General features: G+C 37.3%; 1 protein-coding gene across 9 annotated transcripts in view; it reads left to right on the plus strand.

Annotated features, from left to right (window-relative positions):
• The window catches only part of LOC136884418 (axoneme-associated protein mst101(1)), a 119,245-nt gene extending 100,581 nt beyond the window's left edge, over nucleotides 1-18,664 (plus strand). For all 9 annotated transcript variants that reach the window (XM_067156565.2, XM_067156581.2, XM_067156606.2 and 6 more), the window contains 2 exons: nucleotides 12,093-12,187; nucleotides 16,206-18,664. In XM_067156565.2, the coding sequence (XP_067012666.2) occupies nucleotides 12,093-12,187; nucleotides 16,206-17,207 (1,097 nt within the window). In that variant the 3' untranslated portion in view covers nucleotides 17,208-18,664. The remainder of the gene's footprint in view (nucleotides 1-12,092; nucleotides 12,188-16,205) is intronic.
• Nucleotides 18,665-19,942: the final 1,278 nt, after the last annotated feature.

The following is a 19,942-nucleotide window of genomic DNA, read 5'->3' on the forward strand; positions in this document are numbered from 1 at the left end:
CGCATGTCACTGCATCAATTGTTCACTATCGTTGGATTATGTGTATGTACATTGAGTCTTCAACCTGAAGACTGGTGAGATTCCCAACAGTTTCACCATCAAATTTGCTTTGATTTGCTCATTGAGAAAAATTGTTTATACATCTCAGTCTGCCAAAACCCATTGAAAGGCTACACTGAACCGAACCTACAAGTCATGCTGTCGTATAATTGAACACATTGACTGAGTTCGTAAGAAGCGGTGTTATTAGAATTGTTTACACTCCGTTAATTGTATCCATTCGTTAATAAATGTGTAATATTTGAATGGCTTTAGTTTCAGTACGATAGTACTATGATCATCGAAAAATTCTATACTGATTTACCTTAAGAGATACATAAACCTTGGATTGATTTATACAAGGATGTTTGAAGTACATTGCAGTCTTACTATCTTTTCCTACGGTAATGTTATCTTCCATATCATGTGGCACCTTATTTAATAATAATAATAATAATAATAATAATAATAATAATAATAATAATAATAATAATAATAATAATAATAATAATAATATCCACAGTTCTAGCCCTTCAATCAAGCAACTCAATCTTAAAAAACAGCCTAGGGATATGATCTACGAATATCCGGGTCCATGGCTAAGTGGTTTGCGTGCTGGCCTTTAATCACAGGGGTCCCGGGTTCGATTCCCGGCAGGATCGGGAATTTTAACCATCATTGGTTAATTTCGCTGGCACGGGGCTGGGTGTATGTGTTGTCTTCATCATCATTTCAACCTCATCATGACGCACAGGTAGCCTACGGGTGTCAAATCGAAAGACCTGCACCTGGCGAGCTGAAGATTTCCTCGGACACTCCTGGCACTAAAGGCTATAAGCTATTTCATTTTTCAGCTACGAATATTAGGTAAATAACATAATAAAATATGAGAATATATTCTTTATTTGTTCCTAAACATACTTTTCAAAATAATCGTTATCCGGACGATTAGTTTAGCAGTTTACCTTTTTCTACCACACGAGCGCTAATGTGAGGCAATGCAGAGTTTCAAATAAGCCCTTATAACTATATATCGATGTGGATACTTTCGAAAAATAAAACAATGGCTTGAGGGTATTGAATCAAGGAACACATTGCAGAAAGAATTATGTAAATACGATAATTTGGCTAGGATTTGAATAAAAAGAAAGCGAGTAAAGAAACAAGCAAATTTGTTGTTTTTTAAAGTTTGACAGAGCTAACTAAGACCCGCAATTTGAAGCATTTCTGGGCCCCTTAGCCCTTCAACGTTCCGTACAATTGAGGAAATGTTTCGTTTTCCGTGGTATAGGGACCCCTACTTTGTGTGCTAAGAACTGTTTGCAATAATAATAATAATAATAATAATAATAATAATAATAATAATAATAATAATAATAATAATAATAATAATAATAATAATAATAATAATATATTATTATGCCATACAATATGCAACTTGCACATTAAAGAAGGTGATTTTTCAGTAAATTACTAGATTAGTTTAATTTCGTGTGGCTATTTCTAGCCGAGTGCAGCCCTTCTAAGGCAGACCCGCCGATGCGTGGGCGGCATCTGCCATGTGTAGGTAACTGCGTGTTATTGTGGTGGAGGATAGTGTTATGTGTGGTGTGTGAGTTGCAGGGATGTTGGGGACAGCACAAACACCCAGCCGCCGGGCCACTGGAATTAACCAATGAAGGTTAAAATCCCCGACCCAGCCGGGAATCGAACCCGGGACCCTCTGAACCGAAGGCCAGTACGCTGACCATTCAGCCAAAGAGTCGGACAGTTACTAGATGCAAATGCAGATGTCATATTTTAGGAGAACGGAATGTTGTGAAATTACGTCTGTTTATACAGAGTGATAAAATTTCTTGAAATAGATGAAATACTGGCGAAGGTAATAGCAGAGGTAAACTAGAAAGTTGGACCTGGAAGAGAAGTCAGAAATTTGTGTTTGGACAGATCTTCTACATTCAGTCGTACACTCCTTCCCCTTTTATTACTAAGCTGAAATTACAGCAATCCAACGCCGTGCAAAAAATTCTATTAATATAACATGGCATACGCACATGATGTTATGAAGTTCTTGTTATATATGCTGGCTTTTGCGGAGGAGCTTGAGTAGAGGAAAGTTTTTAATACACCCACTGGAAACGAACCTTTCCTTAAATGATCATTTGTACATTGTGAGACGACGGAATTTCTAACCCTTGTTAACTCAGGTTATCAATCGTCATGACCAGCTAGAGCTATCTCTTTTATATGACTTGTATTTAACTTTATAAAATGGCCTTACATCCTTAAAAAGTGATAGATACAATTTGGGCAAGTAATCAACAAGTTTTATCTTCTCGGATTTTCCACAAGACTAAATTGGGAACAGTTTCATGAACATTAATATCAAGTACCCAAATTATAGAATTATAGAAAGCTAAGCTACGCTATACTACACAACCCAACGAAAAACATAGCTTCAATGAGGTAGCGTGGAATGGCACACACAGACTGCTATGCTAAGCTACGCTAACCTAAACAAAGCCAAGCTAAATTTTACAGATCGCCAAGGAGTCGATTTTCACAGCTATACCTGGCTTCGCGAATACGCAGAATCACCTCTTTGCCCGGCATCTAGCAAATAGTCGTTTCATGTGTGCGGTTTTCGTAAATCACCTCAATACAGTGTCTATTATATTGCTTAATTGTTCTTGTGTTTGTTAATTATCATGGAAGGCAGACGGAAGTAAGAAAGACTGATTGAAGAGGTACAAAAATGCACTTGACTGACAAATGATTAAAGATAACCACGAAAAACAACTGTTGGCAAGAAATAAATGAAACATTGAAAATTGATTTTACGTATCATTTGTTGCTTTTACATACATGTGTACCCTACACTCTATAATTTGGGTACTTCATATTAATTTTTCCTAATATCATCCTTCATAGAACTGTTCCTGATTTGGACGAAAATAATTTTTAATTCTTCATTTCCATGCAATGCTTGAAACAATTTTTTTTTTGGCTATTTGCTTTACGTCGCACCGACACAGATAGGTCTTATGGCGACGATGGGACAGGAAAGTCCTAGGAATGGGAAGGAAACGGCCGTGGCCTTAATTAAGGTACAGCCACAACATTTGCCTGGTGTGAAAATGGGAAACCACGGAAAACCATCTTCAGGGCTGTCGACAGTGGGTTCGAACCCACTATCACCCGGATGCGAGCTCACGGCTTGAATCAAATGATGGAATTCACAATGAATCATTCACTCCCAATTTCACGTATACATAATCTTCTCTTCTTTCTGTTTATTTCTCTTTCTTCATCTTTCTATGACAGCGGCCAATAAAAAGTCTCCTCTTCAATTAATCCGCCATCTTTAAACGGCTGCCTAGCATAGTAGAGCTAGGCTTCTTATTCATTACATAGCACAACATAGCTTGGTATTACTTAGCATAGCGTAGCTTAGTGTAGCTTAGCGTAGCTTAGCGTAGCTTAGCGTAGCTTGTCTTAGCTTTCTGTGTGTGGTGGCCTTAAGAGTTTTTAACAAAAGGGCCTTAAATGAGTATAATTTGCGTATTCACTTGCACTTAATAATCTTGACCTTCGGTAATTTTATATAACATGAAAGCTATCGCACGATTACTGCGTATTAATGGGCTTACAACATCGAACGTATTAATAATTCAATCAACCACTCCTTCTCTCTGAAGTACATATTTCATAGGCACTCTTTATTTTCTGATTAACCCATGAATTCAGAAGTGTGGTTGTTATGATGCTGACCTCGCGTGCTGTGTCTTGTCTTGTGGTCTGTGAATAGAGGGAGACAGTCCTTCTCTAGATGTGTCTTGTTAATAACGCAATATGTTTCTTCCTTTTTTTCTCCTTCCAGGAAAAGAGGAAAAGGCCGCCTAAAACATTGGTGTGTGTGTGTGCGGCTCTATCTACTCCCCGTTGCTATGATACACATCATATTCTTCTGTGATTCTATCTTTTCTTAACCGCAACCCGACTCCAGTTTCTTGTGATTTTTACAGTGCAAAGAGACTAAGATAATAATAGGCTAGTCCAAAAATTATATAAATGGACATACAAAAAACAAATATAGGCGAACTTATTCAGTGTTTAATGATGAGAATATTTGTTCAAAAATAAATGTGAATGCTTGATTTTTGCTGTCCTTTTTTGATCCCACTTTATTTTTTCCTGATATAAAATCCAACTTTCAATAGACTGAAAGAAATACCCATTTCAAATTACCTGTAACCACTGTGTCATAGTGTTGTTATATTAAAAGGATTTGCTTCCTAGTTTTTTCTCCTTATGCATGTACTTTACAATTTTTGAAATTTTTTTGTCATCTGTATAGATTTAGGTATAGTTTTTGGTAAATGAGATAGAGAAATTGCATTTTGATCAGCATGAGCGTGTTCTTGTATTCATTAACTCTATCTAATTTTGTATCTATTGCGAAGTCAAAACAATTTTACTTTAATTCTCTGAATAAATGTTATAGAAAACCCTTTCTAATAATTTTACAAAAATTAATAATATGAAGATCACAACGTGACTTATAAGATGTATTAATAATTAACTTCATCAAAAATCATAGCGAACAGACTTGAAAAGCATGTTCCTTGCTAGATCGTTACAGTTACCGTCATCGGTTGAACATCACCCATAACGATAGCATGAATAGTTACATAAACACATTTTTGAATAAAATCAATTGGTAAAATGTAGCAGTATTCATGAATCATTAATAGCCTGACAGTATTATCGATCCCGTAAATATAAGCACGAGTTAATCTTATAATCCCTGATATAATTAGCTGCCTATTAATGAATGAACTGAGGACATCTTTAATGAGCACTGGAGGACGGATCTTCAACGGAACGAGCATAATCTTCCATTGTAAGTATATATGAACAGCATGCAAGCTGTATGAAGGTATAAAGTGATCAAATATAAAATATTGTTAAGTACAACTCTCGTAACTTTTACATTAATTACCGGTCGCTTACTAAATATTGCATTTTGATATCTTGATTTTCTGTCTCTATCCACCTAAAATTATCTAACCATAATTGGATTAAACAAAATCTGACTTGCTGACGCGAAATTCACATTGTATGTTACCATTCGCTTTCAAGCCAACATACAAGTTTGCATTGTACTGCGGCAACATTCAGATACATCAATACAGGGATTTAAAGTAATAAAGATATACAAGTAACTCTATACACAAAGAGAATGTATAAAATATACCAATAACGTAGATTTAATGGTATTTGTTAACAAATAATACTCTTAGTAGCATGGTACGCAATATAATATTGGTAACAGAAGATCATAAATGTGTGCATGGTAAACTTATTTTTGTTTGTTAAATCTCATACGAAAATGTTTATTTCTAATATTTTTATTACTGGTGTAAGAAATTTAAGACTTATTGGAACTAATTTCCAGATTTTTTCTTTACTTGTATGTTCGATTGAATTATTATTAGATTTAAGATTAGAAATAGTAGAGAATTGGTGTTACATGGAGATTAAGTCATTCAGAGATGGTTCCATACACCAAGTTGGTTCATCGACTCACCCTAGAGAGCTGGACTAAGTGCCCTAAAATTTTATGCAATCAGATGGTTAACAGCAGCACCAAACTTGCTTTCGGAAGTTACATTTCAATAAAACATCAGTGTGAATTGCTGAAGGTTCAAATCAATATTATCGTCATTTAAAAGGTACTGAATTTTGTAATTTAAAATATACAAATTAATATAGTCAAATATCAGTCCAAGAATATGTGAATTATTTTAATAACATTTAGTAATTAACAGAAATAAAAATCAAGAAATTCAGACAGTTTGCTTTGTCTTACAGGGTTCAATCTATTAGGATTGTTGTATATTTTACAGTAATATGATTAAGTGTAAGAGCGGGCCTTGATTTATGACATCGCTTCTACTAAAAACAAATGTATCAATAATAATAATAATAATAATAATAATAATAATAATAATAATAATAATAATAATAATAATAATAATAATAATAATAATAATAATAATAATAATAACTGTATGGCCTCAGATACCAAGTACAGACATTTTAATTTTATGCCCTCTAGCCTGTCTGATCGTCAGTTTTGACGTTTTACTTTTATTTCTCTCGGAATACCTATGGCTGAGTTTTTAATTCATTTTGTTGGATAAACACCAAATATATTACCAGAGATTTTTTACATGCCGCCATCGTACGACATGATGCCGTTCAAAAATCCGACTACCTCTGATAAGCTTGAACCCGAGATATTGGTTTCCAGAGACTAACACTTTACCACTGATCCACAGAGGGTGCTATTAGAAAAGCACAATAAAGAAATATTTTTTTTGTCACGGGCCATGAAATATTGAATAAAACAATTAAAAATAATAGAGGTATTATGGTTACTAACCTTAGAATCATATTTACAAGCATAACAAACTGTGTAATTGCCAACGAATCTTCGGTGACTCGGCTAAGCTCGGCTCAACTCGGCTCAACTCGGCTCAACTCGGCTCGGATTTGGAGCGCTACAGAGCAAGTGAGGAAGAGGGAGACAGGCGGAGCGAGCGAGACAGGCGTGGGCAAAGAGGGAGACAGCGCTATGGCTCCAAATCGAGGAGTGGGGGTCTGCACTCTGGTCAACCAAGCGAAGTCGTCTTTTGCACCTTGCATCGCGCAATGCACTGGTGCATGCACCCTAAGAGGCCCTGGACTAAACTGATGTGATGGACATGTATCATAAACAATAATATCAAGAGACGCTGTTAACCATCTCGATAGATTGACGCACTGCTATCGAAGTTTTCAAGGGCAATTGATTAATTGATTAATTAACTAGGCTGATAAATAAATATAAAGATGCTAGATTTAAGATTTCATGGTACAGCCATTGAAGTTTTCTTCCCCGTCTCTCATTGTTTCCTTTTATGTTAAATTTCGTACTCCCCTGATCATTACAGTAGATGGTTGACTCAGTACGTTTGCTTGAACATTAGCACAGTATATGAAGCGGTGCTAGATGCTATATTGAAAGAAAAATCATATAGTTCCAATCATTTATTTGCCTTTACCTTTCGTCCCTTTAATTTTCTTCCAGTCTTTTCTTTCCGCTATTTTATATTTTTTGTTCTTTCTTCTTTCCCATATCAATCCTAATCTTTCTGATTTTCATTGCTCTTGTTCTTTCATGGAATATTCCCTCTCATTTCATTCCGACGATCTGTTATTGTTTTATTTCTTAACTAGCTTCCGAGAAAAATAATGATTACCTGGACTACGTCTCCAAATATAATACTGCAAAGCGAGTCATCTGGCGATGAATTAAGATAGCATTTCATCAAAAGAGAAACAGTCAATTGGATTCAAACCTTTAGATGTTAGTCGTTATTCAGCTCTTAGGAAGCAGAGCAAAGTGATAACAAAACTAAATGTTGCACTGCCGTTTACCTTCCTTTAAACGTTAAGAACCCACACATATATCAATTCTAAATGTATTTCAAAAATGCATTCATAATTAGTAACATTATACTTATAAATATATGATCAATCACATTAATATTATAAATAATAATAATAACAATATTATTACAACAGAACAATAATCACTGCACACACATATTTAATTCGAAACAATTTTTGCTACATGTTGAACGTCACATAACTCATCGAAGGTTTTCGGTGATGGAAGGATGGGAAAGGGGATAGGAGTTGGAAGGTATCTTTTTTTTTGCTAGTTGTTTTACGTCGCAGCGACACAGATAGGTCTTACGGCGACGATGGGACAGGAAAGGGCTAGGAGTGGGAAGGAAGCGGCCGTGGCTTTAATTAAGGTACAGCCCCAGCATTTGCCTGGTGTGAAAATGGGAAACCACGGAAAACCATTTTCAGGGCTGCCGACAGTGGAGTTCGAACCTACTATCTCCCGAATACTGGATACTGGCCGCACTTAAGCGACTGCAGCTATCGAGCTCGATTGGAAGGTATCAGCCGTGGTCTTAAATAAGGTACACCCCAGAATATGCCTGGTGTGAAAATGGAAAACCACATAAAGCCATCTTCAGGGCTGCCGACGGTGGGATTCGAAAGCACTATCTCACAGTGGCACGATCCAAATCGAAATAAGTAAATATAAATCCGTTTATCCTTCCTTGTTTATTGAGTGATATCTATACACGGCAGTTATAACCTGTACAGTGGTCGTAAAATACGGATACAATGGCTTGTCGATAATATACGTGCAGTGGAGGAGGGGCAGCCTAGTCATTATCAACTATGGTAAGATATTTTGTCATTGCTAACATCTCTAGAAGCCGTCTGAGTTCAGAAGGCCGTCTTTAACTTAAACTTGTCAGAATGCAAAATGGGTATTGCTGATATGAAGGATTATTACATTGCCAAGCAGCTGTTACTTTATAGTAGCGGTGATTAGCGGGAGCGTAGGAGGGCAGTGTCCCCCCCCCACCACCACTTTGTGGAGAAAACATTACACTTTTGTTCCATTTTAGCCGGCTGAAACTGGGAATTGTTAAAAAAAACGAAAGGTGATTTGTGGAAACCCTTTTGTCTTATCAGCTAACTGTCTCCTTTATTTCATTTAATTATTAACGAAACTATTAGCGGAAAAAATGTTTTTCGTCCCGGTCAACCGATTTGTATAACGCCACAACAAACAGTGGAGACTTTGCATGTGCTGTGAGGAAGGGTAGCAGCCAAGTTAATGGACACTGAGGTAGGATTCAGCCGCTTGCCGTACGCATTCGTCAGTCTGGCAGTCTCTTTTAGTTTCTTAGAGTGTAGCCAAATACTAAATGATTGTAATTTTATAAACAAGCCGTACTTCTATTTAATTGTAATAAATGTGTAATATTACTCCATGGCTGAAAGTTTTATAGTATTGCATCAAAATCTAGGAAAAAGGAAAACCTATTACCACTGCACTTAAATTAGTAACTGCCAACCTTTACCTCTCCGTCCAAATTCACTCAGACAGCAGAAAAACACCATTTTGTATTTTTTTTTCAATTTTCGGGTATATCCCCCCCACTCCCCATCCCCCGTCCGCTATATCCCACAAGCCCGAGTACTCTGTCTTCTGTACAATTTTTGCCCCCGCACTTTGCCAATCACCAGTACTGACTTGAAATCTTCCCTTACTTTGGTTTCTGTTGACGGCTATGTACTCCTGTGTCCTAATCTTTCATACGATTTACCTCATTGACAGCAAGGACAGGCAGAAGGAAGGAAGAAGTCAGATCAGGCTATCATAGTGAGTGGAACTTGCACAAACCAATATAACTTCTACTACTAAAGTGTTTCCATTCCTCCCCTGAAGGGGGAGGCAGGCCTCTTAAACGGTGACGCCGTCTCTCAGTCCGGGAGATATGTAACGGTGAAGGAGATGCTCGGAGAAGCTGAGGGGTTTGGCGGCCGCGGCCTATACTAGGAACTGTCCCGGTATTCGCCTTAGTGCAGGAGAATGGAAAACCACGGAAAACCATTCTCAGGACAGCCGACGGTTGGGACCAGCCATGAGGTCCAGCCCTGTTCCATCTCCAGAATACAGAGACGTAGAGCCACGGTAGAGCTGTGGCCACCCCTCCTTTGCTCGGTTGGCCGGTCAGAGTTCAGAGCTGTTGGACCACGGACCAGCCGTGGCCGTTTGGGGGCCGAGACCCACTCTGCATCTACCGACCAAACCAAACCAAACCAAACCAAACCCCATGGCACTACAGCCCTTGAAGGGCCTTGGCCTACCAAGCGACCGCTGCTCAGCCCGAAGGCCTGCAGATTACGAGGTGTCGTGTGGGCAGCACGACGAATCCTCTCGGTCGTTATTCTTGGCTTTCTAGACCGCATCTACCGACCACAAACCAATATAAAATTATTATAGACGGAGAAGATTGTTTTCCAGAGAGGTAAAATACAGGTTAATGAATAGGAAAACGCTGTCTAGCAAGTCCATGTATTTTCAAACCAATATAAAATTATTTATTATAGATGGAGAAGATTATTTCCCAGAGAGGTAAAATTCAGATAATGGATTGATAATAAATGGACATGCTAGACAGCGTTTTCCTATATCTTCAATGCTAAGTACAGAAAATTTCGGGCACGGTATCATTCTGAAGGTCCAATTTACTTCTCAACCCCTATTCCAATAAGCTACACAATTATTTCAGAATATATATTAAGAGTATATCTTCTTTCAAACAGAATTCACACACATTAAATACAAGGGACTGCAAAGTGCGACGATTCCTTAAACTTCTTATACATGCATATACAACTACCTTTTCACTGTAGTGAATATTATCCGCTAGTGTGAATTTGGTCATCAAGTACCTCTGAACGAACTGTCCGGCTCCATGGCTAAATGGTTAGCGTGCGGGCCTTTGGCCACAGGTGTCCCGATATTCGATTCCAGGTGGGGTCGGGAATTTTAACCTTAATTGGTTAATTTCGCTGACACGGGGGCTGGGTGTATGTGCCGTCTTCATAATCATGTCATCTTCATCGCGACTCGCAGGTCGCCTATGGGTGTCAAATCGAAAGACCTGCACCTGGCGAGCCGAACTTGTCCGCGGATACTCCCGGCACTAAGAGCCATACGCCATTTCATTTCATTTCTGAACGAACTAAACACTCTTACGATCCCCTATCAGCAGCTAGTACTGTGGTTTTGACCAAGTGAAAATGATGTATCTTCAAAACGTGAAACGCAATGCTTTGTTTTGTCTAAGCATTATCGTACATATCAATGATCTATTTTCGTATCCTCCCTTCATTACGGATTTTATCCTACAATGTTTCCCTGATTGTGCAAATAACAATTCTTGCGTGTTTAATTTGTCATCTCAACAAATGTACTGTTGGGAGATCAGAAGATTGCACATGCCCGGTGAGGCGCGGGGCGAAGGGGTTTTCACCAGCTGAGCCAGTGACGCAATGGTTACCATAGCAACTCCGCTACTATCCAGGCGACTTTATATTATCTTTTACTGGCAGCTCTTCGCTCTTGTCAGTTGTAATCCAGCGAACTGCAAAATATGAGTCAATGTTTTCGTATAGCGGATACGAGCAGATAAGAGCCGATCTGTCTGGGCAGAACAGGAAGTTCGTACTTGCAGGCCACATTCCTCATTCTTGCATTCTTCTCGTCTCTACACAGTACTTAAATATTTAATCAACAACGAAATAAAACCAACTCTCCAGGGCAAGTCATCTCATAAAGTGTCGTATTTGGTTAAAAATTGTTCATAAGCATTTTCCTATTAAAGTTTTTGAACAAAGTATTGCATAAATAGGAATTGGTGGGTTCGGTGCAAAGACGGGGTGGCTCCATTGATGTAAGCATGTGGAAAATAAGAAGAAAACTAGAAGAAAATTCAGATGTGAAAAGATATATTTTCTTACTTAAGCAGACCTCTTATTGCACCATACATCAGTTTATCACAATTGATTATACATGGTTAAAATGTAAACAAATTTACTGAAATGGGCTATAATTGAGCAAATTTTCAATTAATACACTGTTTATTCTACTAATAGTATTAATTACGATGATGTGGAAAGAAACGGTACACATTCAGCATAGTTAAATGTCATACACCACATTAATGATAATCGTTATACAGTATATACCCTAACTGGAAAGTCACACACAAAAACGTTCTTCAATCACACTCATTATTTTAACTTTCTGAGTTATGTCTTGTAAAGTGCTAATGGCACTGTAGAAAGACTCCGTTTTGAAACTTAGAACTTTATTTGCAGCGAAAATGAAATAACTTCAAGTCCCAAATTCTTTTTGCTCATAATAAAACAGTGCACTGCAATGCGATAGCATTCTCGTACAAAATGATCCGGCTCTTTTCATACTGTATGAAGCCATTTGACCCAAAACTGGAGCAACCCCGTCTTTTCACCGGACTACTTAATTAGTGATGATCATTTTAACACCATATGTATCTCCACCCAATGTAATATTTTATTCATACTTACGTACTTTTCTCTAGGCGAAGTGTATTATGCGCCACTTTACTCGAGACCCAAGCGAGACCCCAGTAAGCCACTCAACAGCCGTTTTTACAAAGGGGCTATCACCGCACCGGTAAGAACACATTTTGGTTATATAAGATAGTTTATATGTAAGAACTATTTTACTAGCTTAAAGAATTATTAAAAATGTTTCTGGAAGTTAGATATAAAATAAAGGTAACTTTTTTCAATTAAATTAGTGAGCAAAACACGATTCATAAAGTCTTTGAGATGAAAATGCTAGAGTCATTCAGGTAATTGAACTCTCGTTAACTTGATTTGTATTACACGAATGAGGAGTTGATGAATTATATTTCAGCTCATTAAGTATATCTTCGCTGCCGGGACAAAACCTCCTATGTGAAATAATTTTAGCTTAGAACTTTGGCTGGTAAGGTTCTGTCATCTAAGGTGCAATATCGTGTGAATATTGTCAAGGCATTCTCGCTCTTCACAATGTATGTGCTGCGGGTCAGTATATCTCCAAAACATATTGTCACACAGGAGGTTTTGTCCCGGCAACGACGATATTTCATTTAAGTTAGCTGCGAGAAAGAAACTTTACATGTCAGAAACATTGAATATTGAACGTAGATCTGTACCTCACTGACAGTTTAGAACTTTGAGGTTGATCTTGATAAGACTGCTTGGTAGGGAAAATGAACTGCATGAAAAACTGCGTAGAACTACACATTCCACTTACCAAGGAAGTACCAAGAAGAACATCTTTTGCAGAATTTACAATTGTTTAAAGAGAAATACAGACGACATTTCTTTGGACTGATAACTCCCTATACCTTTAATTGTGGTTTCCTGAGGATAAAAAAGCTACTCTTTAGAACAACTGAAACAAATATAAGAAACACTGTTGCCAATGTGGACGAACCTACTCAACGAATGCCAACGAATTACCGGGTAGCTGGAGGAAATCAACAACTAAGATATTTTATAAAGGAGAGGGGAACAAGAGCGACACCAACTCATACAGGAGAGTCACACTAGAGAGTAATATCTTGATGATCTGCACAAAAATATTAGCATCTGAGCTGGCGAAAATGACAACCATACCTGAATGCCAGTTTGGCTTCGTATGCGGGAGAAGCACCTTACAGGCAATAAGGGTACTTACTAAAAGAAGTAGATGAATCCCTGAGACATCCTACGAGGAAATAATACGCAGTTTTCATTCATTAAAAGAAGTCTTTTGACCTGACCAATAGAGAAATCAGGAAAACACATCCACTAGTCAGGTCATTAGAAAACAACTTGGCAAGTTAACTTTGTGTAAATTGATTATAGCGTTGACATAGCGGATACCTTCTAACAAATTAATGGGGTCCTATAGGGTGAGAGGATGGTAAACTAGTTGAAAGTCCCCTTAAAACAAAACTCCCGACCACCACCACCTCTTACAGGGTGATCCTGTGAGCCCTTTGGTGTTCAATTTACTACCAGCAAACATTTCAGATATACTGACATGTACGGCGAAAATAAAACTGAGTTACCAAAGTAGAGAAAATCTACAATCAACTCTACTAGAACTAGGCAAATGAGTGGAAAACAACTATCACAACCAATTTAGAGAAGACCGTCCAACTGTCCTTCCTAAAAGGAGGGGAAAAATTTGGTGAGCCGAAAACAACTGTCAGAAATTTCAAATATCATAGGATCACCCTCCAAATTACAACAAAGTCTTTTAGATGTCATATTCAAGAAAGAACAGCAGCTGCTGCAAGAACAATTTTTTCCATAAGGAACCTCTCAGCTCTGTCTATAACAACAGCAAGGATGCTTTTGATTCCACTATCTTCCCCCGTAGTAACTTACGGACTGGAGATAGTTTTGGAAAAGCTACAACTCAGGAATTTTTAGAAAATCGAAAGTGGCAAAGCTCGTTTTCTTAAAATATATGCTCTGAGATTTTGGAAAAGAGCGCGGTCAAAGATGATATACAAACTCGTTAAAGAGTTCTCCTACACCGAAAACATTAGAATAGAACTGTTTGCGCTATCTACAGAACGGTACACCAAACGCCTGGAAAGAAGAGAGGATAAGAGGAAAGAGATAAAACTAGACATCTACTCTACGAGCGCCATGACTGAATGAAATTGGATAAAGAAAAATCAAGAATTAAGACACGTAGTGACGGGATGCGCTATTCAAGTCTTCCAGCATAATATTTGTATGCACAAATCTTACCAGTTTTGCAACCAAAGAATCGACAGGTACACCTTAGTAGTGTGCCATAAAAAGTCATGACATTGACAGAACTGTACTAATACTCATTCGACTGATCATTTCTTTAATATTAATAATAGCATCTTATTTCCTATTTAGCCTCACAACACTGCATCAGTCCATTCACGCCCAAGATAGAATAATAAATATCACTGTTTACGGAAACAGAAATTCTAATCGCCATATTTCAGAAGCAGATCTATTTCGACTGTAGAATTTGGTCAAAGATAAAATATAATAACGAACACTATGAAAACTCCGATACACCAGCTACTGTAAAAATTAACTTAACTATTCCCAGTTTAGACTTTCAACAGCAAGCAAATACCACTCAGTTTTATGTAACTAAAGGCTGCTCAGTAAACAAAGCATTCCAAACATACGTGTTATAATCGAAATGATAAGAGACAGATGGATATTTTCTAAAACAGAAAGGTCAGTTGCTCTACAATGGTTCTTCAAAATAGAAAAAAAAATAGCCATCGCATTCGTATTAATGATAATAGTCGCGTGGAGCAGCAATAACCGCTGGCCTTTTGGATGACTGTTTAAGAGCTATAATACATTAATTACAATGAAGAAAAGTGAAGGAACAGTTATGGAACAAAATACCTTTTACATATGTCACGCAGGTAGAAATTGATTCAAACACAACATTGATTTAAAGAAATAATACAATGGAATCAGACCTAACATAATTAGCCACAGAATATTATTTTCTTTACACTGAAGCGTACCTCACGCACTCACTACTTCTCCCTCACTATTTTTGTTAATATTCTACATACCATGTACAACAGCCAGAGTGAAATAATAATATAACGATGTTCCCAAACAATAATTAGAATAATTTTTTCTGAACTTCAAATTGCTTGCTTGATTGTTTATTTCATTCATTAGCTTAAGGAGATATTAAATATAATTTGTATCTGAATAAAACTCCGGAAAAATGGAAACTTGTTTCGGTTTTATATAATAGATGGGAAGATTAGAGGGAGTAATTATTAATATCAGTTCCTACTTTGCGAAAGTAAACTGGGAGGTAGAATTATTTTTAGACAATAGAAAAATTAAATATGATGTAGAGAGCGAGGAAGAGGAAAACATATACAAACTAAGTGAGAACGATGATAATCTTCCTCGTTTGATGTGTGTATTCATCTGATTATCATGTATCTTGCAATTTTGTCTCTAAACACGCAAGATCTTAGGTTTCATTAATATTTACTACTGTTTACTTCGAACATGCGAAAGTGTCCTGTATATTCGAATGATTTACTTTTTGGTATCATACCAACAATAAGCATGGTTGCCAAACTTGTTTGCTTATAGAATTCTACCATTACTACAGGGGCAATACTATGACAAGGTAAATTGAGACGTTCCCTACCAATGTCCGAATAAGGAGAATTGTAATTAATGTATTATAGCTCTTATTGGTTGAGTACATAAGTACCTACTTAATGAAAATACACTGTTGAGAACAGTAAAATGCTGGTGATTGAATGAGTTACAAACATAAAGCATTTATAAATCGCAAATTTTTGTGTTGTGAAGATTAACTCCAGTCTTTAAGTATTTAAGTCCACATGAAAGAAACTAGTGCAACTACCCTTTTTACTACATACGAAAAGATAAAGTCAGTCATTTATTTTTATAAGACCTTTTATATCATATATTAACTTATCTGAGAAATATTTAATGTATTCACTTACGTCAGTTTCAAAAGAGACAATGATGTACCGATAATAGTTACGTATGTCGTTAGTCTCTCTTAATCTCTGGTCATTTGAGATCACTAAATTGTGTATTGTTACATACTGAGGGATACAAGACCTTAATTCTATTTTCAGATTGAACCTTCTCAACGAATCTCAGCCAAGGCAGTGGCTTCAGTGCCTGAACCTCCCGCCCGTACGACGCCGTCATCTCGTAGCATGTCAACACCCGTTGTAGAGACACCACCATCCATGCCTAAAGTTGAACGACAGACGTCTCTGAAGGAAGAACCTGCTAGTGAAGAACTGGACGATATGGCGTCTCGTCTGAGCCGCAAGAAGAAGAAGAAGCAGGAAGAACGTGAAGCCGAGGAACTAGAACAACTAGCAATGGCGAAACGAGTGGAGCAAGAGGCATTAGAAGCTGCTAATGAGGAAAAGAAGAAGGCAGAAGAGCTCAAGAAAGCTGAGGAGGCGAAGAAAGAAGCTGAAAGAAAGGCAGAAGAGGAGCGATTAGCAGAGGAGGCAAGAAAGGAAGCAGAAAGGAAAGCAGAAGAAGAGAGAAAGGAAGCCGAAAGAAAAGCAGAGGAAGAAAAGAAAGAAGCCGAGAGGAAAGCAGAAGAAGAGAGGAAAGAAGCTGAAAGGAGAGCAGAAGAAGAAAGGAGAAAGGCTGAAGAGGAGAGGTTAGCAGCAGAGAAGAAGGCTGAAGAAGAGAGATTGGAAGCCGAGAGGAAGGCAGAAGAGGAAAGACAAGCGGAAGCTGCACGTCAGGCTGAAGCTGAAAAACAGGCTGCAGCTGAAAAGGAGGCAGAACAGAAGCGCCAAGAGTATGAAGAAGAGTTGGCGAGGCAAGAAGCAGAAGTGGCTCAGTTGGAAGCCGAAGCCGAGGAGGTGGATGCTGCTGTTAAAGAAGAAGTTGCCCCATCTGAATCTGAGCCTGCATCGGAACCTGCTCCCGCCGCCGATCTTGCTGCTGAAACAGAACCTGTTCCTGATACCGAATCTGAACCAGTCGTTAGTAGTCCACAAACGGACGAACCTGAACCGACGGTCCAGGAATTCACTTCCCCTGATACAGCTCCTGCTAATGAAGATTCGGGACCCGCTATAGAAGAAATACTGCCTGAAGACGAATAAGACGTCCCGTATTACTCATACATACGTTCCTCTCTATGTCTATAAACTATACAATATTCTTTATTCAAACATATCATGCCCTGATCTAAATGTAAGAAAGTCGTTTCCATATACACTCAGTCCTTTGTTGGTTTATTATAATCTGAATAGTATTCGCATCAATAATAACTTATGTGAAGAAACAATGATAACATTTTTCGGTCTTCTGCAATCTTAAGCACCGCTCAGTATCATACTATACACTAGAATAGTATCCATGCTTTGCGGAGCATGAACGTACACATGCCGAAAATTTTCCTTTCAGGTCTTCACAGGAAATCACCAGAGCGAAAGAACTTTTTAATATTATGATGACCTTTGAGAATATGTGGCATATCTGGCTCTTTATAAGGCCAAAGGATTTCTAGTGAAGACAGGTTTACTGAGACCAAGTAAGATTTAATAATTTTCACATTATCATTTCATCAACGACGCCGATACAAGAAATCAGTCCATATCTCACATATCAGTGGTCTCTTAACTGTAAACCTTCATGTAGTTCACGAATATGTCTTAGCTGGAATTAGAACGAGAGATATCTTAAGAATTTAAGGATCAACGTAATTTTAGACACAAAATACAATACCAAGGAAAGGCGTCAGTCATCGAGGTCACTTTCGCCAACATTACAAATATAGTTTTAATATCAGTGAATTACTTTAGTTTGAAAACATATGGGAAGGAAAAGAGAGATAATTAATGGATTATTTTAGGACTATTTCTCATGGGGAGGCTAATAAATATCACTGTTATTTCTCACACTTAGACTCTATTTAAGACATATTTTCTTATACATGAATAATCGCATTTGTTAGCGTGGTTTAATAATTTGACGAATTTATTCTTTGGTTTTCTGTTTGTAATTTGTTCCTCTGAGACTCTGAAAAATCTAAAAGTTCCTTGTTGTGCTATTTGAATTAGAATATATCTGACGGGTCTTGTGATCCTTCAGTGACATGTTTTGTAGTGACCTAAACCGATGTATTTATTAGTCATGTGTATACAGCACATCGACTATATAGTATTTATGCTCTGATTCCTCGCTAAGATCATTTATGTTGTACATACGTTTTATGTTCTTCCTACCTTTTCGTGGTTGTGTTGAATTCCCGCTCACCTTGGTTGTCCAAGCTCTATGATTATGACCGTTCTATTTCAAAAGGATTGTGCAATATTGTTTGTGTAACTAGTAAATGATTTATAGAATTATGTACATATAGATGTAATGTTGCATTTAATGTTATTATTGACGCTCAAAATTGATTATTAAATGTTATTGTAAAAATATACAACCAGTTTAGTGACAAAGTCAATGAAAGGAGAATTATGTATATAATAATTTCACTGTAACAACATTTGTCCTCACAACTGCAATCTATCTGCACTGGACTCAATAAAAGCGTCATTTTTGAATGTTTCGACTGTAGTTTGATTTCCTATAATTATATTACAAATACCTCGTTCAGACCACAACATTTTGAGATTTTTAGTTTGTAAGTGAATGGGAGTATAGAACAAGGATCTGCTATAGAACAAGGATCTACTTCGACTCGAATACCAACTTCTTCAAAATTAAAAATTGATGCGGCATTTTTATTTCATAGTAGGGAAGATACATCATTAAATTTATTTAGGGTAATAGATTTGAACATCCTGTAAAACTTTATTAATTCCTCTTTTGCGTGTGTTAACTGTGATGCAAGTTGTTTGTAGTTATTTGATGATGATGACAGAGTTGCTGCTGTATGCAAATTACATCTGTTTTGTGAGACCTTTCAATCAGATTTTTCTCTTAGAAATTCTGAGGTGAACTATAGGCATATGGAGAAAATGCGAGATTTTAATATGGGTTGAGATGTTTTGACATTGGAAGGGAAGGTAAAATCTTCTTTTTTTCAAATTATGAACATGTGAGGTACAGTTACACAAACAAGGAACAGTTAGGTGCTCTTGAGAAGACAATCTGAAATCTCAGGTACAGGAAGCTGTGATGCTAAACAATGACATAACAATAAGTGAATGTTATATGCCTAGCACTTACTTGTGAGTTTCATTTGATTGCACATAGATGAAGCATAGTCACACATTACCTCTAGTGTTTAATCAGTGATTAGTGACTAATTAGTGCTAATACAGGAAAATACTTGACATTCAGCTAATCAGCGATCACTGTAGTTTTTGTGCCTTTAGAGAAAATGTGATAATGAATGAGGAGTATAGAAATGGCCAAATGAACAAAAATTTTGTGCTTCAGAAATTATTCAGCGACTAGTGGTGGGGTGGAGCCAGTAGAAAAGAAACGTCTGTTGTACAGGAGTGTGAGATACGTATACTATCTTAGTGATGGTGGTTCAGGCTTAAAACCGTATTAGAGAAAGATCCTTGGAGTCCTAATTGTAAAATAGAAAAATAGTCAATATCGTACATTTAAAATGAATGGCTGGTAGAGTCATATTGGAAAGGAAACTCAAGGGTCAAACGCTTATCCAACTCATTTTCTGCATAGTATTTCATCAGGCCAATTCAAGAAAGCTGAATAAGCTGGCACTGTTTATTCTAGTAAGAACAGTCTACCAGAAGCTGTTATAAATACAGTAAAACATACTTCTACTTGTTTGGCCCATCCGAACCCAATAAAACGCATGTGAATCGTAGTACTCAAAACTCCAACGAAGTTTTAACTCCCTTTTGTGGAA

The sequence above is a fragment of the Anabrus simplex genome, chromosome 1 (genome assembly GCF_040414725.1).
Source record: "Anabrus simplex isolate iqAnaSimp1 chromosome 1, ASM4041472v1, whole genome shotgun sequence".
Taxonomy (NCBI): Eukaryota; Metazoa; Arthropoda; class Insecta; order Orthoptera; family Tettigoniidae; genus Anabrus; species Anabrus simplex.